Below are 24,939 nucleotides of genomic sequence, written 5' to 3' on the forward strand. Positions count from 1 at the left end.
TATATGTACCGTGTATATTAGAGCAGTGCGGCAAGGTGGTGCGAGCGAAAGATCCGATGTTTGAGCAGCGAGTAAGCAGTAACAGACTGCTAACATTTCTCCTCACATTAACAGGTGTATAACAGTTTGCTGTTTTGTTCTTATTTTGTTATTTTCATTTCGCTCGCACCAATGCATTATATTAATACTATTAATTTAATAGTTCTAAAATCACAATAAATTTAAAACTTAATTTTGTAAACTGTTACAATAAAAATCGGAGCTGTTTTTCTTCAGACCTAAAAAAATTAAAAAAAAAAGTTTTCAAATCAATAAATCAATAGTTTCTATTTATAGTTAAAAATACTTGTTATCTCATATTGAGTTTTGTTCAACTTTTGATTAGTTTGTTGCTAGTTTCGTTTAGTTAGTGCTTAGTTATTGCTTATTGCAGCCCTGAACGATACATCGATTGTGCTCACTTAACATTACAGTGCTCTGAACTTAACATTTTGACTTTAACTTTTTTTTTATTTAATTTGTCTATCTAAAAGTGCGCGGATCGTTCGCGGAATGAAATTCGGATATATGTACTTATATATGTACATATCGGCGTTGCATAGTGATATAAGTAAAGCATACAACTGCATACGTCAAGCTAATGTTTATGTGCGTTCGTGCGTGTGAGTGGGTGAAATACTAGAATAAATAAAGCAAACAAAAAATAACCAAAATGGATAGCGCTGAGCAACAACAACAACATCAGTACTTTGAGCACAGCTGGAAGTCGGCCAATCATGGAAATTCCTTATCAGACAGCAGAGATTATGATACAAACTCAACGCGTACATCGCTGACTGGATCGCCTCCTATAACTGCGTCATCACTGCACTTGGACTTTAATGAATTTGAGGAGAAGACGCTGACAGCCTTGCTAACGCCCAGGCTGACAGATGCGGCAGAGGGCAGTGGCAGCAGCAGTAGCAGCGTTTACAGCAGCCTTACGACTGCAGAGCAACAGGTTGTGCAGCCTTTAGAATTAAGTTTAGCAATTGACGCGGACGATGAGGTGCTCTCGACATCACCTACAATTACAACAGAATTAACCAATGTGCCCATGTTGCTAACTAGCACACTCATAGATACAAACACAAATACAGACATAAACATACACACGCCACCCACAACCACACCCACAGCCATTGCATCATATCACATAGACAGTGCAGCCGCAGTCGCAACTGATACACCAATTGCTATGGGCACCTACAATCTGGACAACATTTGCTTTACGCTCGAGTATCAGTTTGAGAACCAAAAGCTCGTCCAGGTGCAGCCGCCAATGGTGGTTGCCTTCAGCATGCTGCCGGCTAGCGAAGAGTCTTCCGCAACAGCAACAACAATAATAACAACAACAGCTGAAGTAACAACAGCTCAGTCAAACGATGCCGCTGGCGATCTTGTGCCATCTCCGTCTCCTACTGCATATTAGTAAGCACTGCAGATCCATCCCACCGCTACCGCCACCGCACCCGCCACGTAATTGCATGTCACTCAATTGTGCTTTTTGTTGTTGTTATTGTTTTAATATATTTGTTGCAATTAATTGCTGTTGACAGGTGCTTGAACCTCTGTGTCGTTTGGTATTCTTGTTATTGCTGACCCCTGCACAGGGCCATGCCCATGGCTAAATTTTCCACTGCCCACACAAATCTCAGTTGCACATATGAGATATATGTACATATTCAGAAACTTATATATGTGTACATATATTTTTTATTATTATTTTTTATTTCATTTCGCATGCCGCCCCTAACTAATTAGACATTAAGAATCAGCTGTAAAAAGCGAAAGATAAAAATTAGATATGTTAGTGTCTTTCTCAATTTGACAAAATTTTGGCAAATCTCTGCAATTCCAATGTCCAATGTCCAACTTATTACAACGCACGTTCGTTAAGTGTCCGAAATGCTCAAAATATTGTTGCTAATTGCCTGATTTGTGTTTAGCCGGTGTTTTCTACACACACACTTCCCTACTCTTCACCCCGCTGCCACTCCCACACTCTTGGCAATGAGTATGAGTATGTGTGTAATGTTTTGTTGTTATTGCTGCTGCCTTTTGGCTGCTCTGGTGCTTCTTCTTCTTCTTATTTATGATGATTGTATCCAAATCGTTTGTTTGGTCTAAAAATAAGTGCGCCGATGAACGCATTTAGATTCCCCCCACTACAAAAGCACATGCATACATACCATACCACACATATGTATGTATACATACCATGAGCTTTGGTATATGTATGTAGGCTAATGTGTAATAAACTTTAGTTTATATTTTTATCCAAATTCATTCACACTTTGTTGTAAATCTACAGCCGGTTTTATTTTTTTTTTATAAAATTGCCTTCATATTGTGAAATTTAAATCGAGAACATTCTGTAAAGTAAACAAAACAACAAAATAGTGTAAGCTTGTGTGTTGTCTTTGCTTATCTTATTACTATTTATTTAATAAATTATGCATTTTATGATAATTAAACATACATATATTTTCATCGAAATCCTTGCCAAATTAAAATGATAATTCAAGTTGCGGCCAGCGCTGCATATTGATGTATACTACTTTGTAGTTTATAGTTACAGTAAAAATAAGCATATCTGAACTATAAATAGTTTAAGAATACATTGAATTTCGAAGCCCATTGTTCAGTTTTCTGATAATTGATTTCAAATTTATTACATTTTTATGAAGTGAGCAATTTTTCTAGTACCAACCAAGTCCAATTTAGGAGCAAGCACTGTATTTTCATTTTTAGTACAATAATTTTTCAATTTTTCTTTACCATTGCCACTGCACCGCCCCCGTGGCCCAGCTTGGCCCAAGTTATTTTTAACACTATGAGTATGCCCCTCAATCATATTTCTCATTTTTCAGCACTTGCGTTGAGATATTCGAGTCTCTAGAGAAAACTCAGACACATTGGCTAGGCAGGGTGCGGTGGAGAAGAGAGTAAATGCTAGGCCAGCTGTGTCCGTGACAGGGACATGCCAAAAAGAGGTGCTGTGTGGCGGCAAAGGGAGGCTGGCTAGATGGCTAGCTGGCTGCTTCGTCTGATTGCTGCCGCGCGCGCGCCTCCCGTCAGTCAGCCCGGCCGATCGACCAACCCCAACCACTCGCCCACGCACTTGTTGTTTTCCAATTTAAATAATTTTGACGTTTTGTATATGCCTTGCTTTGCTAAGTTTGTTGTTTATAGTTTTTATAGTTGCGTCTGACCATGACAATATTAAATATAAATTAATCTGGTTATTTAAGCTCCAGTACTAAGAAAAATTGCCTCTAATCAGGCATTGTTGTTATGTTTTTGTTTTCCAATGTTTTGCTTGCTTGTTTTTTTCTTTCTTTGTTTTGCGCTGTCAGCTGTTTTGACTGCTTGGCTACTCTAACTAACTAATTTGAGTTCTATAGTATATCTATATGTTGAACATGTGAACATATATAAAGCGCTTTGCGGCTGGCGTGAATATTTCTTGTTGTTTGTTTCCAACTGGAGAGCAATGCTGTATATAATATATATAAATATATAAATGTGTGTGTAAACCATTTTGCAGCTATATTGAGAACCAGAATGAGCTCGACGTTAACGATGACCAGCTGGCTAATTGCATCAGTCCCGGCGCCCTGCATAAAACCAGCGATGAGGATCAATTGATGGCTATGATGGCGTATGAGGTATCTGCAACAGTTACAAAGTTACACCTGCGCCAACGCCTATGCCCACTAATGCTGCTTTTATTTAGGATAATTATTGTAAACAATGTTTAAAACCATAGTGCTAAAGCCACAGCTGCAGGACTGCAATCTACTAGCTATATATAAATATATATTTAACCAAATGCGCATTGCAATTTATCAACTTGGTGCGTAGTTTTAGCTTAACCATTTTGATTCCTCTTTATACAGAGTTTTCAACTGTGCATGCCTGACTTACACATACATATGTATGTATAACTAACTAACGACATAAAGACAATGACTTTTGTACATATAAACAATTATCTTACACAAAATGAAAACCTACAAGCATAACTAATGCATACTATATTTTAAACTGATGATTCGCAGAGCTCGGACGAGGCGCTCAGTCGCTATAAATGCAACTACGAGAACTGTTATCGCAGCTATAGTACAATCGGTAATCTCCGAACGCATTTGAAAACACATACTGGTAAGCTATATACATAGTTATTATTTATTTACTTGCTCAATGACATACTTCGAGTCAAATTGAATGCTATGTGAATCAATTGACATAATCTTGAGCTCTAGTATGATCTTATTAATTATGTTTTATTTCCTGCAGGTGACTACAGCTTCAAATGTACAGAGGATGGCTGCAACAAGGCATTCCTCACCTCCTACAGCCTTAAGATACACGTGCGGGTTCATACTAAAGTAAAACCTTATGAGTGTGATGTGAACGGTTGTGATAAGGCCTTCAATACGCGCTATAGGTAACTTAACAACAACAGCAACAACAACATTAAGACAGTATCAGCTGTTGTCGTGCCCTAGCACATAATGTCCATTGTCTAATCGATGTTTTTATTTTTATTTTTGTACCTTTATCAGATTGCACGCTCATTTGCGTCTGCACAATGGTGAGACTTTCAACTGCGATAGGTGCGAAAAGTATTTCACCACGCTGAGCGATCTAAAGAAGCATATACGTACTCACACGCAAGAGCGACCGTACAAGTGTCCGGAGGATGATTGTGGCAAAGCGTTTACCGCCTCGCATCATCTAAAGACCCATCGACGCACGCACACGGGTGAAAAGCCGTATCCTTGTCAGGAGAACAGCTGCCAGAAATCGTTTAGTACCTCGCATAGCTTAAAGTCGCATCATAAAACGCATCAGCGTCAACTGCTCAACAAGGGTAAGAAAAAGACAAAGCGCGCTTTAAAGCTGCAACAACAACAACAGCAGCAGCACCTGGAACAATCTGAGGAGGCACTGGAGCCCATCGCGGCAGAGCAGGATTTGCTGCTTATGAATCCAGGCAGTCAAAGCTCGGAGGCAACGAGCAGCGACAGCGGCGTTGTGCTGCCAACATTGCCCAATGTATATATGTTACCCGAGACCTCGCAGGCGTATCCCTTGTCCTATGCGGCGGAGGAGGAAATACCCAGTCCTTGGGTGGACGCCGGCGTGCTTGTCTCCAAACCAATTGTGCCCATGGCGCCGTTGACAGATGCCTGTGTGGTGCTGCCCACCGAAATGCCTACATTTGTGGATCTAAAGCCCAGTTTTGGCAGCGCCATCAGCGGCAACATGCAAGATTTGCTTACGCAAACAGATGTAGATATGCCGGTTACACCCACGCTGGAGCTGAATCAGCAGAATATAGATGAGCTGCTCAAGGATGATAGCTTTGACAATGATGAGGATATGGAAACGGAATCGCTTCTAAATGATATACTCATGACCATTGACAATAACAGCGCGCTGCTGCGTGAGACGCTGCATCAGGCTGCTCAGGTGCCTAACGATGCCTCTGGCTTGGTGGAGCTGGACATTAGGGATAACAAGCCGACGCTTAAACAGATTACAGCAGATGCGGGCATCTGCAATTGCACCAACTGCAAGTGTGATCAAACGAAGAGCTGTCATGGCGGCGATTGCGGGGTCAAGGCCAGTGCCAAGCCCATTACAACTGTGAGCAAGTCCAGCACGGGTCGTGCGGTCGGGGGTGCTGGCAAACGCATCTGCGGCAGCTCTGGCAGCAAAAAAGTGAGTAGACGCGAAGCGGAAATGAACCAAAACATTGAGGATGTTGCTTTGCTGCTGCAGAACTTGGCTTCAATGAGCGGCGGCGGCAGCTCGTCTGCTGGTGGCGGTTGCTGTGGTGGTGGTGGTGGCGCTGCTGCTGCTGGTAGGTCGCCACCGTTGCCTGCAGCTGCTGAAGGTTGCGGTTGCGCCGCAAAACCAACGCCAGCGCCAGCAGCTGTAGGTTGCTGTGGTGCTACAGCTGCGCCAGCGCCTGTAGTCAGCAGCTGCTGCTCGTCCACGCCTGTGGCAAAGCCAGTCACAGGTTGTTGCACAAGCGCTGCACCGCCTGCAGCGGCTGCGGGCTGCTGCTCCGGCAAAGCACCGCCTGCGCCGCCAACTATAACTAACAACGCGCTAAAGAGCAACTCCTGCACTTGTAAGAGTCCAGCGGAGGGCGTGGCCAACGGCTGCTGTGTGGTTATCTGCATGAAAACGCTGCAAGCCTTGCGCAAGGTGCTGACGCGCCGGAACCTCAACCTAATGCTTTGTCCACAGCAAAGCTAAGCTAGATGGCCAACGCAAAAAGTATTCTAAAAGCCAAAATAATGTTTTTATTAATATTTTATTTATGTTATTATTGCTGTTATCCAAACATATTGTATATACAACTTTCTTTTACAAACTTTTAACTGCTTTTGTCTAACACTGCAGCAAAGTTAATTACGCTGTTGATTTTGTTGTTCATACTATTTTAATATACAGTTTAACATTTTTGTATATTTGTGCTTTAAACAAATTAATGCTTTAAAACAAATCATGTTTACATACAGATATTATTATTAAAGTCGAATAAAATATAAAACTAAAAATTGTGGTTTTATAATTGTTGCTGTTGTTATTAATGTTGCTGGAATGCAGCTTATACGCAAAAATAATTAACTAAACTCTAAATGAGAAGCGTTTAACCATTTCACTCTCTATCTCTTTATCTAATCTTCGCCAGCTGGTATGGCTTCCTCTAGACGTCGCACAAACTTAACTCGCAGCTCAGTTACATTGTCGCCCTTCAGTTGATCCTGCAAAAGGAAACGCCATAAAATCAAAAGACCACAAAGTATTCCACACACACACACACAAACACAGACACAAACACAGACACAAACTGTACCTGCACAAACCAGCATTGCACCTCCAGCTGTACCATCTCCAGAGCACCACGTATGCAGCCACTAAGTATGGCGCTGTAGCGAAGATTGCTTAGATCCGCAGGCAGTTCGACAAACTCTGTTAATGGATTGCTATCAAAGAGCAGTGAGAATTCATCGGAGGCTGCTGACCAGTTGGAAATGGTGGGCTGAACATTCAAGTAGATGCGAAAACCCTGTTGTATTCTATCCGCCGTCTCACGCATCTCCAGGCAGCGTGGTGAGGATGTGCGCGCTAGAAAGTCTTCAATAAGACGCATGCCCATGTTGTAGCCAATGCGCTCCAGCTGCTTGTTCACATCGTCAACATTCTCAAAGTCACGCAGCATCTGCGTAACCAGTGCGCCATAGGTCAGCGTTAGGAACTCCGAGTTCTGTGTATATGCATAGGGGCATAGATGTGTGTGTGAGAGAGAAATGCAGTTGAGCCAAAGATAAAACTATGACAACTTACTACTGCTTAATGGTTATATTAGCTTTATGTATATATATTTATATGTATATTGGATATGGCTGCATGTCTGCGTCTGCCGTCTGCAATTAGCTGACATGCACGCCTATGTCAAATAAATATAAAATTTATTTTTTTGAATTGTATACAATGCAGACTTAAATAAAGAACTTACAGACTAAGCTAAGGATTATCTACAATATTTTGTTTTCTTTTCCGCTTATGTCATTCCGACTTAATGGCTGTGATGGTAATGCTTGGGGTTTGGTGTGGTGCTATTAGCTTGGGAGGGGCACGTGCAGTGCCACGACTTAGTGTAGCGCCACCACTCGTTGACATAGGCAGACTAACGCCATCCAAGCCACCAGACTGGTCTCCCTTCTCCTGAGCAGAATGAAAGCGTCCACCCTCGCCTCGCGCTCGATTCATCGCATGGCGATGACGAGATTCGTGCAAATATTTACAGCGTTCTTTTGGTATGCGGGACTCCAGCTTAGCGCGCGCCTGCCTACGTATCAATATGCGCTTGTATTGCTTGGCATTCACATACAGTGGCTCTTCATCCGCCTCACCCTTGGAGTTTTCGTCATCGCTGTTGGTATTTGTACCCGTTGTGCTGGTGCTGGCATCGGCGCTGCTGGCATTGCTTACAGCAACAGCAGCAGCAGCTGCAGCGGCAGCGCTTGTAGAAGCCGTCACTGTGCTAGGTGCTGGAGATTGCACTTGGACTTGTACCTGCGCCTGTTGCGGCTGTTGGACATTGCTCACAACATTGTTGTTGTTGTTCTGCGCCACATTGTTGGCTGCATTGGCGGCAGCTGCTGCATTGACCGCTGCCATCGTTGTTTGCGGCACCATTATAATTTGCTGTCCGGCGTTGGGAGTCGCTTGATTAGCATTGCCTGCTGGTGTTATTTGCACTAATTGGCCGTTTATATTTAAGTAATGTGGAGTGGGCTGGGCAGCAACTGCTGCCGCTGCAGCTGCGTTGGGATCAAGCGAAGTTAAGGTGGGCGCTTGATAAAATATTGTTTGGCCATCGGGTAACTGCATTAGCTGCATTTGTGGTTGCTGTTGGGCCTGCAGCATAATCTGATTGGCTTGCAATGGTATAAGCTGTGGCTGTAGTCCACCAGACGCTGCGGCCGACTGCGTTTGTGGTTGTTGGCCAATTATAATCTGTGCAGCGCCGCCCGGCATCATGGGCATTGGTATAACCTGTATGGGTTGCGCAGCATTGCCTACGTTGACTGTTGCCGCTGTTGCGCTTGCATTGGGATTGGTGCTCGTGCTGCTGCTGGGGCTGTTGTTGTTGTTGTTGGTGGCGCTAGTGGTGCTCATTCTGTTGGTTGTCGTTACAGTGCGATTACTGTTAAATTGGTTATCCATACCGTGCGCAGGGAGCGCTAGCTTTTATTCTGTTTCGTGTCCCTCTTACGCCCTCAATACACTTACTGGAAAAGCGAATGTGAAGCCGATTTTGAGGGTGGGTGACACTTCAGTGCTTCTTACTTAGACTAGGCCAAAAACTATGCTTACGTCTATTGAACTAAACTCAGAGCTGAGCTCTGCTTTCAGACATTTACTCACCACTTTTTTTGGGTCGAGTCTGGAGGCTTGTCGTGACATTTTTATCTGGTTTTTCCTTTTTTAATGTAAGTAAATATAATTTGGCAGAAATTTTTTTCTCCTCTTCTTCAATTTCAATCACAGCGTGGATGACAGTGTGCCCAATGCCAATGTGACCGTTCGTGTTGTAGCTCGCTGTGAATAGCAACAATCTGTTTTACTTTTGTAGTTATCAACAATTAATAGTCAGTTCAAAGTGCAACTTATTAATTGTTGTAGGACATGGCATCCACTGGACTGCTGGTCGTGTCCAATATTAAACAATTGGGAAAATCGCTAAAGAGCATTGAGAAATATGTCAGCTCGTTGTACATTCATTTGAACGTAAATGCATCTTCAGCGTCTATAACGCCACCAAGTTGGGGTCGTCTTATATCACAACTATACGCCGACAGCCATGGATATTTAGGTAACAAAGTAGATCTACGTGTACTGGTATCGCCGTTGAAGAAGGACAACAATGTCAGCCCGCTACAGCTTTTAAAGCCTGTGGATCTAATATTTTCGGACGCACATCATCCAGAGCTTTGTGACAGTCTGCGCAGCACACTAAACATAAGCAAGCCCACAATATTCTTAGATGAAACAAAGGCCTCTGGATGCTTGCAACTGCCCACAGAGTGTGTACAGGCTCCCAGTCTACAGGTTTATCCAACAGTTGTGCTAGGAGGCACATTCGATCGCATACATCTTGGCCATAAGATTTTTCTAACGCAAGCTGTGCTGCGTGCCTGCAGGCGTCTGGTCGTGGGCGTGACTACGGCTGCTATGACGAAAAGTAATCAAACATGATTTAGCGCTTCTTTAATTGTTTCTTATCTATCGTTCTTTTGACATTGCAGGCAAGACATTGCCAGAACTGATATTACCTGTGGAGCAGCGCATTGCGCTGTTGCATGAGTTTCTCGCGGATATTGACAGCACATTGCAATATGATATAGTTCCCATTGACGATCCATTTGGGCCGACACAACATGATCCTGAAATGGATTTGATTGTTGTGAGCGCCGAAACGCTACGTGGCGGTCAGAAAGTAAATGAGCTAAGAGCGGCTAAGCAGCTGCGTCAGCTTGATATTTTTGCAATTGATATTGTAGAGAGCAATGTACAAGATGGTATACACGAGTCGAAGGTGAGCTCCAGCAATACTCGTATTGATTTGCTCGGCACACGTTGGCGACAGCCGCAGGTAAGGAGATATCAGCACCAATTTTTCTTTTAGCAAGTGCTAATCTACTAAAAGCAGGCTAATTCCAAGATGCCCATGCGGCCGTATATTATTGGACTGACCGGTGGCATATGTTCGGGCAAAAGCAAGATGGCACAGCGCCTGGGCGATATGGGGGCTCATGTAATTGATTGCGATAAAGTAGCGCATGATGTCTACGAACCGGGTCAGGCATGCTATACAAAAATTGTTGAGCATTTCGGCAAAGAAATTCTGTCAACGAATGGTCGTATAGATCGTAGCAAGTTGGGACCACGTGTATTTGGCAATCCAACAGAGCTGCACATTCTTAACGGTATTGTTTGGCCAGAGCTCATGCTTGAGGTGCAGCGAAGATTGGCTAAATTACGCACGGCAGCCGTGGTGCCAAAGGTGGTGGTACTAGAGGCTGCTGTGCTATTGCGAGCGGGTTGGGAAACTAATTGCCATGAAGTTTGGTCAATGATAGTGCCAGAGGAGGAAGCTGTTAAACGCATAATGGAACGCAATAGTCTAAGTGAGCAGGAGGCACGCAATCGGGTGGCTAGCCAAGTTGCCAACGCTGATATTGTGGCTAAGTCGCATGTGATCTTCAGCTCACAATGGGACTATGACTTTACGCAAAAACAGGCTGATCGTGCCTGGCAAATGCTGAACAAGGAACTGGAAAGTAAAGAACTGCAGAGCAGCCTGTAATTGTTTGTTATTGTTATTGATGCATTTATTGTAATTTGCTTAGTTTTAAGTCGAAAGTACAAGGTTAATAAAAAACTCTTTGAAAACACTCAAATTGTAGATTTAATGACTTTCGCCCTTCTTGCCAGACACACGCTTGAAATCGGTCATTTTGGTGGTTATGATGGGTGACCCTATAAATCCAAGATAGTCGATCTGAGTGGTTTCGCCACCAGACTGATTGTTTTTTACATAAATTTGTATGTTTTGTACGTTTTGGAATTTCACATAACGCAAATTAACGGGTTGTCCATTTTCTAATTCTTTCTCTGCCAAACTGCAAGCAAAAGAATTTGTGCTTAGCCCAATGCAATAGCTTTCATAAATCATAACTTACGATATGTCCTGCACACTGCTCATAGATTCTGCCATATCAAAGTCAATGGTGCGTGGCTGATTAATGAACAGCTTTACATCCTTAGGACCCAACTGTGGGGGAGCCTTGAACTTTAACGAATGTATCTTTACGGCCTGGTTGAAAGTAATGGACATAATAAGCTGCTCGTCACAGTCCGACTGCAGGAAACCACCAGTCGATGCTAGCGCGTGCTTCAAATTGTGGTCATCCGCTTCATTCAGGCACTCACACTCCTGTCTGGATATGAAAGTGTTGAGCTCCATCTGAACACCACACATTTCATTAAAAAAAAGTTAGGTATGATATAATGGCGAAATACTTGCCAGGCCCTGTCCATAATCCTCGCCAGCCTCCTCCGAGCCGCCAGATCCAACGTGCTCCTGAATTTTTGTCTCCAGGCCTGTCACATCAGCACCTTGAATGCGATCAATTTTTGTCCTGTTTCTATAAAAAATGAAAGTAGGCATCGCAGAGACACCCTGTCCTGCAGCTGTATCCTGGCATTTGTCCACGTCAACCTTTAAAAATATTGCGCTCGGGTATTTATTGGGAAAAGTTTCGAAGACCGGAGCAATCCTTTGACATGGGCCACACCAGGTCGCAGTGAAATCCACGACCACCAGACGCACGCCAGCTTGCGCCAGCTCTGCCTGGAAGTGCGATTCATCATTTATAACTCGGACCGACATTGTTGTTTTTAAAATTAATTGAGAAATGCAAAAATGACTGGCAGCTTTAATGGAAGCAGCAAATGCAGTATATACCACAAATAGCAAGTATTATCCACAGCGAAAGCAAGCGAGTATCATTTACTTATCGAACATCCGCCACATAAACATCGAGCAAACAACATGGCGTCTTGATAAGATTAAGAACAAGAGAAATTGACGAAAATTCTTAATAATTGTGATGAAACTTAGGGATTTTTTATACAATTGCAGTGCGTAAAATAAACAATAAAATGGACGTGCAGCCGCCAAGAGGTACACAAATACGTGAACACAAATACGTGTTCTTTGCTCAAATAATATTCAAGCATGGTTGAACTCTAATACCATATTCGCTATTTTTTTTGCCTGTTTCCAGACGCAAGTTTACGCAATATAATAGACAAATTGGCTGAGTTTGTCGCACGTAATGGGCCGGAGTTTGAAGCAATTACCAAACAAAAGCAGCAAAACAATCCAAAGTTTGAGTTTCTTTATGGCGGCGAGTTTGCCAGTTATTACCAGTACCGTGTGGCATCAGAGCAAGCAAGTAAGTAGGCGGCGCCTACCCCCTCTTTCTCTCTTCAATTCTAATTGTTTGTATTACGTTTTGTAGTGCTAAAACAACAAGCCAGCGGCATACCCCCAGGTGCTCATTACATGCAAACACCGCCAATCCCAATGCAATCACAACAAACTCACGTTCATTACGCGCCGCCAAATCAGCATACGCAGCAGCAGCCGCCACAAGTGCCACCTAATATGCATGACAATACACAAGACATACTGCCTCAACAAGCGCATCATATGTGGGCGCCAAATGCAAATACAGTCGGCGGGCCACCAACAGGAAACGCTCAAGCGTCGACAAATGGCACAGCGTTGGCCATAAGCCTTAGTGCACAGTTGGACACTATTAAAATGCAACAAAGCACCTTGCGGGACCAAATCAAACAGTCGGATGCTAATCTTGCCGCACAACATACGGTAAATTATATTTTTTATTTGAACAGCTTGCAGGTGTGACTTTTGTGTATTTTAATACATACATATACTATTCCAAGTGCTAAGTACTTAATAAGCAATGCAGCAATACTTTAAATTATAAATTTGTTCAGCTAAAACTAGTTTATCATTCCGTGGAATTTTAATTCCATCAGTACCTCTTGTAATTCAACTTTTGAAACAAATTTAATTATTCAAAATATTTGATTTCATAAAATGGAATACATTCAACTATCAAATCTATTTTAAAAATTTATTGAGCATAGTCTCTCGCCACTCTTTCGTAATTTGTGTAGTCTGTGTGTTCCTGGGCAAATCTCTTCCTTTATATGTATATTTATTTAGCTGCCAGTCGCCTGTCTTGGATGTACATATTTATCGAATGTTTTACAATTTACAATATATTTATTTTACTTTAACTATTGAATTAACAATTTTACAATGCTACATTAAATTTTTGCTTTATTGTATATTTTTTGAAACATAAAAAACCAAAACAAATTTAAAAAACGAAACTTCATACCAACTGACAAATAATGTGTACAATATTCCACATAAAAATGTTGTTAAAAAACGAAACTCTTGTTTCTTGTCGCATTCGATAAAAACCAAAAATGATCCATAATCAATATCTCTGTGTGCGCGCCCAAAATCCAATTAAAACCAATATAAATTCAACCAACGAACGAATGAAATGAAATGAAACTGTAGGCGCTGATGACGCAAAAGACAAAGCAGATCGACGATGCGATTGCAGCGGCACATTCAACGCAGCTGGAGCTATTGGCCAATGATCAGTGCATTGTATTGCGGGATTTTGATGCCGTACTTCAACCGATCATTGAGTCGTGCACCAAGGATAGTATATCAGCAGGTAAATATTTGTATTATAGTGATATTTTGCCCAGCGAGAATTCGCAGTGGCTTTGCTTTTAATAACTGGATAGAGAAAACTGTTCTTGAAGTTAAAAAAAAAAAAATTATAATTTATTTTCCAATTATTATAATATTTAAAACATTTTATCAAAAACAAATATAAACATAATTTGTCAGAGACAATATAAGTAACCTGTTTGATATTGCAATTTTAGGCAAGAACTGGATTTTACAGCATTCAACCGACAGCGCAAAAATCAATGTCGTTTTACAATATCTTTTAAAGAAGTATGCCTCAGTTTATATATAATAATGATTTTGCAATATTTATTAATTATATGTGTTTCTTTCTTTCAACGAGTATTTTATGAGAAACGAAATCTTACGATATTGAAATGCACGAGATACAAATAAGAACGCGAGAGAGAAACCAAGTCGCTGACTCGTTGGTTTGAGACTCCTTAAATCGTAACGAAGAGCGCATAATTCGTTGATTCGTTTAAAAAGAGAGACATTTGACCGATGCACGTTTATTCCTGGGCACCTGGGAAGATAAAACTTAACTGTAGCTAGGCAGACACATCAATTCAATAGCTAAGAAATAAAACACACAAAACACATCCTACGAATACACATTTTCAAAGCTAATTTACAACACAACATCTAACATGTACAACACGTTGGCAATTGTTGTTGTGCGTACAGAGAAAAAGAGAAAAAACATGTTTTTCGTTTGTTAATTTATTTTTAGGGCTTTGGTCAATGGTTCAACGTTTCAGCAAAAGTTGCATCTTATATATTTAGTTAATGATATACTCCATCATTGGTAAGTTCGCAAAAGCAATTAGTATTAACAACAATAATAACAAAACTTGGCAACAAGTTACAGTTGTTTCAACTATAACTTTGTTGCTGGGTACTGTGACAAACTGAACAGACTGGCTTACAGACTAGACTTCTGACTTTACTGCACAAATTCGGGAAATAGACTACAATTGTTTAAGCTGGCATCATCTATTTACAGCATGCGCAAGAGCATAAACGATTTGAAGAATAATCTGGAGAACGTTGTTATTCCAATGTTTTGCAGCGCAGATCTAAGTATGAAGTTATATCCAACTGGTTATAGCCAACATATTAAGCATCTCTATATTTTCAGTTGCCAGCAGTGACCAACGTCAGAAGCTCGCCAAGTTGCTGTCGCTATGGGAATCCAAGGCAAAGTTTTTCGATGCATGCGTCATATCCAAGCTTAAGTCGCCGGATTCCTCTATGCAGGAGTATAAAACAAATGTGCAGAATACACATAATGATATTGTCAACAAATTCACACACAGCACTAAAGCAACGCTGGACAAGTAAGACTAAACAAATTACGCCTCTTTTTCTTATTCAAAGCATACAATTCTCTTTAGCTATCAAAAGCAGCATCAGGCCTTTATGCAGCATGCCACACAGCAGATAGCTCAATTGGAGCAGCAAAAGTTGCAGCTGGAGCAGCAAATACTTGTTGCTCAACAGGCACAACAGAAGCAGCAGCAGCAGCAACAGCTTTCGCCAGGCACCCCACAGTCGAAGGGTATACCGTCGCTAATGTCACAACGTATTGCCATGCCAGGCGTAGACAATGAGCACATGAACACACCGCCACCGCCAAACACGCATGAACATCCAACCACCAGCGGCAATATGTATGCAGGCTACCAGCAACCACCACAACAACAGCAGCTCAACAATTATGTGGATGTGCGTGGGCCAAACTTTTTCATTCCCGACATGTCTAAGCCACCGCCTGGCTTTGGTCCCCCAATTCAGCCACATCCACATCCACATCAACAAATGCCGCAACCACATGGGACACAGCCGTCGGCACAGTATCCACAAATGCCAGCTGGTCAGTTGCCAGTTGCTGGCAGTGATCCACAAATGGATATGGGTGTGATCAATGCTGCCATACAGGCTGTAATGCATATGCAACATCGGTTGCCCGATGAGCAGCAGCAAATGTCGATGCCTATGCCATCACAACAACAATTGCAGATGCAACATCATCAGCAGGCACAGCAGCAGCAGCAACAGGCGCCGCTACCGCCATATGTACAGATGTCACCACACAACATGCCACAACCGGAAGGTGGTGTCGATATAGGACTGCTGAATGCTGCTGCATTACGTTGTGCAATGCAGCAACGAGCTGATGATGGCCATTCTGAACAGGAGGATAGCGATCTAAGGAGTGATGAGTCGTCAATGACGCCGCAGGAACCACAAGTGCCCAGTGCGCCCTACTATGACTTACCAGCGGCATTGATTGTGCCGCTTATACGACTGGAAGACTACACCTATAAACCCTTAGATCCAGCGGACATAAGATTGCCGCCGCCAGCGCCGCAAAGCGAACGTCTGACAAATGCATTAAATGCCTTCTATGCGGCACCTTCCCATGATCGGCCCAGGGACAAGTAAGTTTGGTCAAAGCTATAGTTAACAGCAAATATTTAATAAGTTATGTTGCTTACAGCGAGGGCTGGGAGAAGCTCGGACTCTACGAGTATTACAAGGTAAAGAATGCGGCGCGTAAGCAAAAGGATGAGGAGGTAAAGAATGGCACACGCGCTAAATCCCGCTCACCCAGTCCCATAGTGCTTGAGAAGATTAAAAAGTGCAACAAACGCTGCTATCGGTAAATTCAAACTAAATTTATATAAATATGAAATATATTTATGCGTTTGCTTTGCAGCTCGAGGAGTCGTAGTCGCTCGCGTTCGCGTACGCCCATCGTCACCAATAGATCCCACTCGCGGTCCAAATCGCGATCACTAGAACGTGTAATCACACCGCCACCACTACCACTACCACAACCGCAACCACAACGTAATCGTGGTGGGGCTGGGGGTAGCAATAGCAATCGCAAGAGTCGCAATCGTTCGCCACGCCACGAGCGTGACAGAGAGAATCGTGGCGAGAAAAGCAATAACAACAGCAGCTGCAATGGGAATGGCAATGCTGTGAACAATTCCAGGCGAGTGGAACGAGATCGTTCACCCACGCCACCTAGTTTTTTGTAAGTATTACGATTTACGCCAACACCAACAGCAAATTTGAACGGAATTTGTTTAATTAGTGGCAGCAGCTTTGCCAAACCGCAAGAATTTATTGAGGAGACCAACAAGGGCCATCAGATGCTAATGAAAATGGGCTGGGCCGGTACGGGCACAGGCTTGGGCTCCAAGAATCAAGGCATTGATACGCCCATTTCAGGCGGTGAGGTACGCGATCGCAAGGATATGTATAAGGTATGCATACAATAATACAAAATGTCGTTGAATTATTAATATATATACTGCTTTGCTCTTCAGGGCGTTGGTAACAATCTAAACGATCCCTTTGAGCGGTTCCGTAAGAACAAAGGAGCTGCATTTGCGCATCGGATGAGTACAAGAGATTACAAAACTTAAAAATTACTTTTCTCCTGGCAAAGCTTAAAGGCATTTGTTTTTTTTTTCCTCCTGCTCTCAATAAAGTTTTTTTATAAAGTAAAAAGAACAACATATTTATTTATAACTTCTCACGCTATCACGTTGTGAGCAGTCTGTGCTGCCTTCGCATTGACCTTTTCAAGCACCTGCAGCAATCCTTTGCCGGGACCACACTCGAAAGTACGTGGAAAGTCCACGCCCTGTCGACGTTCATACATCTCGTGCAGAGTCTGCTCCCATTTGACTGGACGCACAATCTGCTTGGGCAACTGGCGCAATATATGAGTAGCGTTTCTATAAGGCTTGCCATCCACATTGGAATAGACGCGAATAATAGGATCTTGAATGTGCACACTTTTTAAAGCTTTGGCAAATGGTTCTACAGCACTTTGCATTAACGGCGTATGAAAGGCACCGCTTACCGCCAAACGTTTCATGCGACGTATCTTTAATGCCTTGGCATTCTGTTCCAGAAACTCAATGGCTTCCACACTGCCAGCAATGACTTTGCAATGCGGATACATATAATTGGCAGTGCCACAGTAGGGCGTCTCTACGCCACGATCGAGACACCACTGCTGCGCTTTGGTGCATGCATCACCCAAATCGGTATCTGGGCCGTAAAGTGCCATGGCCATGGTGCCCGCAAACTTGTCGCAGGCTGCCTGCATAGCATTCGCGCGCACTTGTACCAGTTGCAGTGCTTTATCAAAAGGCAGCGCGCCAGCGAAAACTAGCGCTGTAATCTCGCCCAAACTGAAACCGGCTGTGGCCACACATTTCTCAATAGCTGCAGGTCGTTCCTCGCGTAGCTGCTCTAGTGCGGCCAAAGATGATACCATCACAGCCAGCTGTGCGTATTCAGTACGATTAAGCTTCTCACGTGGTCCCTCCAGGCATATCTTAAGCAGATCGTATCTTAGCACCTCGTGGGCCAGTTTAAATATGCTGCGTGCGCCGGGAAAGCGTAGCAAGTCCTTGGCCATGCCCACATACTGCGTGCCTTGTCCAGGGAACAGCACCACGCTCGTGTCCTTAGGATCTATAGCCGATCGCCTGTTCGTAGTTTCCTCCAGTGGCTCGGCAAGCTCCTTTAACAGCTGTTGCCTTTTGTTATCGGTAGCGGTAGCTTCTTGTGTAACAGTTGTGCTTTCATTGGCCACGCGGCTGCTCCAGCGACACCAGCTCCAGCTGCCAGGCTGTTGTGTTTTACGTATTAGATTTCGCGCCGTCGTTATCAGCATTTTGTATTTACTTGCTGCACGTTTCAATTGTTTTGGTAATCTGTCTATGCTTGAAATACCGCATTAGAGTTGAGAGACCATCGATGGCATTATCGATGCTGTCGATTGTTTTTAGTTGCCTTTGGGTAAGCATCGATTGTGGAATTCCGCCCTAGTTTTTGGCGGTCGTTTCAAAATGTTTAAAATTGTACAACGTATTTCGTTCGTTGCATCATGTTGGCCTTGTTGTTTGTGTTTTGGAACCTTTTTGCAAAAATGGTACGCATTATTCCTGCATTTTTACTTCGACTTTGCATTAGTCATGCGTCTGCGAATTTGACAAAATTAGACCACAACAAGCGGTACAAAAAAGAGCATAAAAGGGCCGACTTACCATTTACGAGGAAATGCCAATTAGAAACTCGATCGTTCCTTTAGAGTTTTTTGAACTCTTAATATAAAAGCTTAAGCCATTCTTTTACAGGCAAACGGCACATTCTTTGCCTCTGGCTCAATTCGTGTGTGCGCCGACAAAGTGAGGCGCCCTCAGTTCAAGGAACACGCCTTCCAAAACAACAACCACACACGAGTCACCAATAAGCTCACACGATCAAAGGCACAGACCTCAGACGTTTGCGGACCCTCTTGTTACCATGCCAAGAACCAGGACCCAGTCTAGACAGAGCTGCGCATTGCGAAGAGTGAGAGTGAATTATGCTGATAATATCTATTAGGATATTAAAACCAGTTTGCCAAAAAAAAAAACATTTTTTAATAAAAAATGCTTTGGTAAGCATTTGATGCTCAGGTAAACAATTATGTATATAAGAAGTCGTTGACATGACCGCAAAGTGGCGTGTTATTCTTAAATCAGGTTGTGAAATAACTTTATACATGCAAAAGTAAGTAGTATTTATGAATGAGTTTATCGGGCTTTTGTGCTATTTATCCCGAACTGGACCTGATGTTGGAGCTCATAACAATCACAACAATAATAACAACAGCATTTAAAAATATAAAACAAACAACAAAAACTTATGAAATTCGAAATTTATTAAATGCCAAAAGCAAATATTCGCATTTTTGCTCGTTTTAATTTGCAAATTTAAATACATACATAGATATGTTTTTTCTATTTACATATTTTTGTATAGTATTCAATTTCAGTGTCAAGCTCACGAAACGTGTGTTACCGTTAGACTCAAAAATGTATAAATTCTCCACATTGCAGCAACAACAACACGTATTGCTTATCTATTTGCATTAACACACTCACACACACACACACATGGGCTACAAATGCACATGAAAAGTATGCAAAGTGTTATTGCGTCGTAATAAATGCACAAATATTGCGCATACGTACTGTTTCCGCATGAGTGGAATAAGCAATAACCAACCATAAAACTCGGCCGAAAGTGTGACCGCCAGCAATCGTCACATCAGTCGGCGTGCCGGCTAAAAATACACACACGCATGCGTAAACGCATATGCCAATGCTCGCCATAAGAGCAAGCAATAAGAGCTAATACTAAAATTAGAATATGCTTTCAGTGACGGCGTCGATTAAGAAAACCGTTAACTCAATGTCAGTCAACTGACGAATGCAACTGCAGCAACACCTGTTGACTGAGAGCAACATGAAAAACAAGAAATATAGAAAGAGAGAGTACATTTCAGCTGAGAGTGAGAGTACTGCGCTGCGCTTTTAAGAAGGCTCTGTGTGCATGCTTGTGGGATTTATTTTAAACAGAGACTGAATCTACTACATCTATTTATATTATGACTGTTCTAATAAAGCATAAATTTCGTGTGTTTACCTACCACGCATAACTCGTGACGGCTGATATGTCATGCACCTTTTTTTGAATGAAATTCTAGCCACAGTCACAACAACAAAACAACAACGTGCTAGGCCTGCCCAACGGAATTCCCCTAGCAACAAGGTAAACGTTTGTTACCGGCAGTTGGCAACGTTTCAGCTCAAGAGCGCGTGCTCACACTTTCTCTGACTTGACCATCAGTTGCTGGCTTCCTTATTATATTACAATACAGACTCAAGGTATTTCATTATATAGATTCTAGCAACTTTATCAGCAGTGACTAAGTCACGATAAATTATGTTGAAATTTAGCCCGCATAGTTAGCTACCCTAAGAATCAATTTAATTGGTTCGACCTCTTATCCTAAGCATTAATCAATTTTTAAATGTTTTTCCAACAATTTCGCCAACCGGCGCGCCTTTTGGCTTACGCACATATCAAACTTGCGACGCATGCGCGTTTGCGCTCTCCCTATCGCTCTCACAGTTTTGTGCACTCTTGCTGAGCTGCTCTCGTGAGCTGCTCGAAGTTGCTCCTGCCGCTCTGGCTCATTTTGGTTTCTCTGGGCAATTTACATACAGGTCGAGTATAAAAGCTAACTCTTTGGAAGAATTCAATTCATTCAAGCTTACAGCTTATCAGGTGACGGTCGCTTTCGCTTTCGTTTTCGTTTTCGCTTTCTGTTCTGCGTTCGTTTAAGCGCCAAAAATATTTTTTTAAAAACACGTATACGTAGTGTTGCCATTGTGGGCAGGTGCAAACTTTACAATTTGAATCAAAATACACACAACTTAAACTTGGAATAAAACTCAAATATGAATGCAAAGGTAAGTTTCTAAATAATTTAAAAATACATATTTTTTGATTAGTGCTCTAACTGTAAAAAATTCCATAAGAATTTTTAACAATTTCTGTTTGCTTAATAAAAGAGGGGTGTGTACCAATTGAAACCTGATCACCTGCTGTAGCTAAAAATAAATACACGAATGCGCTTTTGTTCTCACACATTGCAAAAATAAGCATAATCTGCGCTCAATATTGTTTTTGTTAATTTAATTGTTGTTGTGACGGCGGTGGCATTAAATGCGGAAATCGAAATGCCCACCTTCGTAGCTGGTTGCATAAGTTTCATTTTAACTCTTTGTAATCGGGGAAGTTTTGCACATTAAAAGAGGCAATCAAAATTTAATTTGGCTGTGACGACTTGCCAATGCGCTCCAGTTTATATTGGTGACGCCTGTGGTGAGCTTCTGACCCAGTTTGTTGGCCCCATCATAAGCTTAAGCCAACGTCATAACGCCAACACCTACACCAGGTGTCACACAAAGCTGCTACTCCAGATCGAAATTATAAGAATACATTTATTTATAATTAAAAACAACTTAAGCTTAATTTAAATTTTTTTATTTTTATTCCAGTGGACTTTGCTGGCTCTGATACTGTGCTGTTGTTTGCTTAGTGAAGCACAGTCTTATTGCTCGCTGGATAAAATGAAGAAATTCGCGATGGAGGCATGCGAGCATCTCTTCCAGAGGGATGAGAGCCGTGCTAAACGCTCTGTGGACTACAGTCAAGCTCATATGAATCGTCTTTCATGTAAGTATAAGTAATCAGTTGTTAAAATAAGGTCACAGAGTCAGTGAACCCAGTAAATCGGAACTACCAAAAAATAAACAAGTTAAAGCAAACAGATAAAGAAAACTAAATTACAGCAGTTCCGATAAGAAAATAACCGCTTTCAAGGCGCAAGTTCAAGATAGGCAATAACTTATTGTTTTCTTTTCCATGTTCTTCATTCATATTTTAGATGGCAAATTGCACAATAAGCATCATCATCATTATATTGCCAAGAGTACTTATCCCAACGGTGGCTATCTCAAGGTCACGCGGGAGCACTTTAATCGCCTTCTCGAACTGGATGTTTGGCCACGCTACAAGCCTAAGAAGCCACACCATGACAAGAAACGTGAGAAGCGCGAGCATCCCAGCAGTGATTACAGCAACATCTCTTACTGCTGCTACTCGGAATGCAACGAAGAGTTCTTCTGCTAAACGCTTGAGGAGAATCTATTACAAACGCTAGTCAGCAACTGATTCCGTCCCAAGCTCCCAAGTTATCTTTAGTATCATCATTATACGCGCGCTCACTCTTATAGAGTTTACCTTACTGGTACCTTATTTGTAGTCCCAAACAGCTACAGGACCATCAAATCTTGCCACAGTATTACACAGTAACATATTAGTAGAAATTATCTAAATGTATTAGCAACTTATAAAATACAATGTACTTAAATCTTATATTAAATATATACATATGAACATCTGAGAACAAACATTTTCTATTTAAATTTACTACATTTTCATAGGTTTGCACTTCTTGCTGCACAATTATTACTTGGAAAGTAAGTAAGCTTTGGAGCTTTGCATTCCCCATAAGACAACTGGCTTTGAGCAAAGACTGAAAAAGCTGCAAAAAGTTTGAGTGTCTTCACATTTAATTAGCAGCAACGACTGAGGTTGGAATTAAAATGGCAAACTTTTTCCATTATAAAATCTTGGCTGCAATTATATTCTTTGCCTGGATAACAACGTTTCAGACAAATCAATTCATTAACAACAATTCCTGTCGCATACCCGATCCGGATCCTTTTGAGGCGGACTTAATGAAGAACTTTAATCGGCTTAGCTATAAGCCCTGTACCTTGCTACAACCATTGACCTACGTGGAGTACAACGAATATACAGAGAGCTATGTGCTCTATATTAATGAATCTGTGATAGAAACATACGTTAAGATCGATCTGGAATTCGCTGTGCAGCCAGATGTTTCGCTAGATTGCTGCTACATGTCCGTAATTCGGAGAAATGAAAATAAAATAGAGATGGAAGAGTGTGAGGGCTTTAAGAGCAGCGTGGAGTTGCCCAATAAGCTGGATGGCTTCATAGTACGTTGTCGATTGAATGGCAAACTAATCTATACAAACGGCCATGCAACTGTTCCAGAGCGTGTGCAGTTACGGCAGCGTCTAAGCAATTGGACAGCAGCAGCTGGTGGTCGAGCCAGACCCAGCGTTCTTCTGATAGGCATTGACACCATGTCGCGTCAGAATCTAAGGCGTGCCATGCCAGACACGCATCGTTATATGGAGGCAAATAATTGGTTTGAAATGGCTGGATATAACAAGGTAAAGGATCATTGAAGCTTGAGATAAACAGGCTGATTAACTGTATATTTATAGGTTGCTAACCACACCTTTCCGAATTTATTGCCATTTTTGACTGGACTCAACTTAACCAGCGTGCTGAAGACGTGCAATCCATATCTGTTTGCTGGACTGGACAAGTGTAACTTCATTTGGCAGCTCTATAGTGAGCTTGGCTATGTGACAGCTTTTGGAGAGGACGATGTGGCCATTAATACATTTAACTATCGGAAACATGGATTTTGGGAACGTCCAGTGGACTATTATATGCGTCCTTATTTGATGGCGGCGGAGCACTGGCTGGATAAGACGGAACGGGCGGACTACCAGCAATGCTTGGGCTACGTTCACACTTCGGAACATGTTTATAACTATGCCTTGGAATTTACCAGGCGCTATCGCAACGACAGCTACTTTGGTATGTTTTGGACCAACACGCACAGTCATAACGCGATACTATATCAATCCAGTGCCATGGATAAGTATATGGTGGAGTTTCTGCAACGTCTAGTGCGGCAGGGTACTATGGAGCATAGCGTGGTGATATTATTAAGCGATCACGGCGTACGTAGGGGAGGCTCTAATCAAACTCGTTTGAGTTGGCTGGAGGATCGGCAACCGATGCTGTTCATATGGTTGCCAGGATATCTGCGACAACAACAACCAGAGCTGGTAGATGCGCTGCGTAAAAACCGCAATCGCTTGACGAATCCCTTTGACCTATACATGACCCTCAAGCATCTTTTAGCGCTATCAGGTCGCAGCACTCGTGAGATGTATACTAGCGCTGCGGATTGCGCCCAATGCCAGAGCCTCTTGCTGCCTGTTAGTCCGACAAGGCGATGTGCGGACGTTGCCATTGCAGATCATTGGTGTACCTGTGGGAAGATATGATTGTGTAAGCGATGCAGTAATTTGCCGAAATAGGGTTACTTTATATAAATCTATTATTGATCGTATTGTCTAATTATTTTGAAAACAATTAGTCTCAAACGTTTTTTTTTTAATATTCAACCATCAAAAAATAATATTCTCCACAGCGATTGTAAAGCTTATCGAGCAATTTATCGAATTTGCTTAAGATATTAAGAATACGAATATACTTGGCTTATGTGTGTTGAGCTTGCTGAATAAAATATATTTCAAAACAATAAATGCAATAAAACAATTTTCAGTATTCAGGCGTTGGTGTTGAAATTTGAAATGGGGCGCTGCAATAGTCAGCTGAACAAAATTCACCACGAGTTACTTTCGTTTATGTGATGCTTGGCAACTCTATTGTCGTTG

At 42.1% G+C, this 24,939-nt stretch overlaps 9 protein-coding genes across 14 annotated transcripts; 5 read left to right on the top strand and 4 right to left on the bottom strand.

Annotated features, from left to right (window-relative positions):
* Positions 1–530: 530 nt before the first annotated feature.
* LOC108599181 (metal regulatory transcription factor 1) lies at positions 531–6,838 on the top strand. 4 transcript variants are annotated; one of them, XM_017985971.1, is made up of 6 exons: positions 531–1,470; positions 3,590–3,710; positions 4,104–4,206; positions 4,342–4,492; positions 4,611–5,772; positions 6,755–6,838. In XM_017985971.1, exons 1-6 carry the CDS (start codon positions 713–715, stop codon positions 6,788–6,790), a joined length of 2,331 nt encoding a protein of 776 aa, XP_017841460.1. In that variant the 5' UTR covers positions 531–712; the 3' UTR covers positions 6,791–6,838. The 4 variants fall into 4 exon arrangements, with proteins under 4 accessions (XP_017841460.1, XP_017841459.1, XP_017841461.1 ...); XM_017985970.1 differs by lacking the exon at positions 6,755–6,838 and having other exon boundaries at positions 4,611–6,416; XM_017985973.1 differs by lacking the exon at positions 6,755–6,838 and having other exon boundaries at positions 845–1,000; positions 4,611–6,416.
* On the bottom strand, positions 6,579–9,082 carry LOC108599191 (trafficking protein particle complex subunit 3). The gene is made up of 3 exons (XM_017985987.1): positions 8,998–9,082; positions 6,920–7,330; positions 6,579–6,827 (listed from the first exon to the last, which is right to left on the bottom strand). Exons 1-3 carry the CDS (start codon positions 9,034–9,036, stop codon positions 6,741–6,743), a joined length of 537 nt encoding a protein of 178 aa, XP_017841476.1. The 5' UTR covers positions 9,037–9,082; the 3' UTR covers positions 6,579–6,740.
* Positions 7,304–9,088, bottom strand: LOC108599186 (nuclear transcription factor Y subunit alpha). Its single transcript, XM_017985981.1, has 2 exons — positions 8,998–9,088; positions 7,304–8,861 (listed from the first exon to the last, which is right to left on the bottom strand). Exon 2 carries the CDS (start codon positions 8,794–8,796, stop codon positions 7,633–7,635), a length of 1,164 nt encoding a protein of 387 aa, XP_017841470.1. The 5' UTR covers positions 8,797–8,861; positions 8,998–9,088; the 3' UTR covers positions 7,304–7,632.
* Positions 9,089–9,178: 90 nt separating this feature from the next.
* LOC108599183 (bifunctional coenzyme A synthase) lies at positions 9,179–11,035 on the top strand. 2 transcript variants are annotated; one of them, XM_017985976.1, is made up of 3 exons: positions 9,179–9,814; positions 9,879–10,225; positions 10,280–11,035. In XM_017985976.1, exons 1-3 carry the CDS (start codon positions 9,259–9,261, stop codon positions 10,937–10,939), a joined length of 1,563 nt encoding a protein of 520 aa, XP_017841465.1. In that variant the 5' UTR covers positions 9,179–9,258; the 3' UTR covers positions 10,940–11,035. The 2 variants fall into 2 exon arrangements, with proteins under 2 accessions (XP_017841465.1, XP_017841466.1); XM_017985977.1 differs by having other exon boundaries at positions 9,180–9,814; positions 10,283–11,035.
* LOC108599188 (thioredoxin-like protein 1) lies at positions 10,947–12,074 on the bottom strand. The gene is made up of 3 exons (XM_017985984.1): positions 11,660–12,074; positions 11,316–11,599; positions 10,947–11,255 (listed from the first exon to the last, which is right to left on the bottom strand). The coding sequence occupies exons 1-3, from the start codon at positions 12,023–12,025 to the stop codon at positions 11,042–11,044; spliced, it is 864 nt and encodes a 287-aa protein (XP_017841473.1). The 5' UTR covers positions 12,026–12,074; the 3' UTR covers positions 10,947–11,041.
* Positions 12,075–12,187: 113 nt separating this feature from the next.
* LOC108599180 (calcium homeostasis endoplasmic reticulum protein) lies at positions 12,188–17,458 on the top strand. Of its 2 annotated transcripts, XM_017985968.2 has the most exons (13): positions 12,196–12,319; positions 12,423–12,593; positions 12,660–13,030; positions 13,760–13,922; positions 14,140–14,212; positions 14,676–14,750; positions 14,949–15,025; positions 15,084–15,282; positions 15,340–16,386; positions 16,446–16,607; positions 16,665–16,988; positions 17,049–17,220; positions 17,284–17,458. In XM_017985968.2, exons 1-13 carry the CDS (start codon positions 12,298–12,300, stop codon positions 17,380–17,382), a joined length of 2,955 nt encoding a protein of 984 aa, XP_017841457.1. In that variant the 5' UTR covers positions 12,196–12,297; the 3' UTR covers positions 17,383–17,458. The 2 variants fall into 2 exon arrangements, with proteins under 2 accessions (XP_017841458.1, XP_017841457.1); XM_017985969.1 differs by lacking the exons at positions 14,140–14,212; positions 15,084–15,282; positions 15,340–16,386; ... (2 more) ...; positions 17,049–17,220; positions 17,284–17,458 and having other exon boundaries at positions 12,188–12,319.
* LOC108599187 (probable malonyl-CoA-acyl carrier protein transacylase, mitochondrial) lies at positions 17,432–18,715 on the bottom strand. The gene has a single exon (XM_017985983.1). It carries the CDS (start codon positions 18,645–18,647, stop codon positions 17,493–17,495), a length of 1,155 nt encoding a protein of 384 aa, XP_017841472.1. The 5' UTR covers positions 18,648–18,715; the 3' UTR covers positions 17,432–17,492.
* A 2,372-nt stretch (positions 18,716–21,087) lies between these two features.
* On the top strand, positions 21,088–22,750 carry LOC108598596. Its single transcript, XM_017985290.1, has 3 exons — positions 21,088–21,276; positions 21,868–22,045; positions 22,257–22,750. The coding sequence occupies exons 1-3, from the start codon at positions 21,265–21,267 to the stop codon at positions 22,499–22,501; spliced, it is 435 nt and encodes a 144-aa protein (XP_017840779.1). The 5' UTR covers positions 21,088–21,264; the 3' UTR covers positions 22,502–22,750.
* Positions 22,751–22,864: 114 nt separating this feature from the next.
* LOC108598595 (Ilp8) lies at positions 22,865–24,795 on the top strand. Its single transcript, XM_017985289.1, has 2 exons — positions 22,865–23,634; positions 23,689–24,795. The coding sequence occupies exons 1-2, from the start codon at positions 22,978–22,980 to the stop codon at positions 24,544–24,546; spliced, it is 1,515 nt and encodes a 504-aa protein (XP_017840778.1). The 5' UTR covers positions 22,865–22,977; the 3' UTR covers positions 24,547–24,795.
* The last annotated feature ends 144 nt before the right edge of the window (positions 24,796–24,939 follow it).

The sequence above is a fragment of the Drosophila busckii genome, chromosome 3L (assembly GCF_011750605.1).
Source record: "Drosophila busckii strain San Diego stock center, stock number 13000-0081.31 chromosome 3L, ASM1175060v1, whole genome shotgun sequence".
Lineage (NCBI taxonomy): Eukaryota > Metazoa > Arthropoda > Insecta > Diptera > Drosophilidae > Drosophila > Drosophila busckii.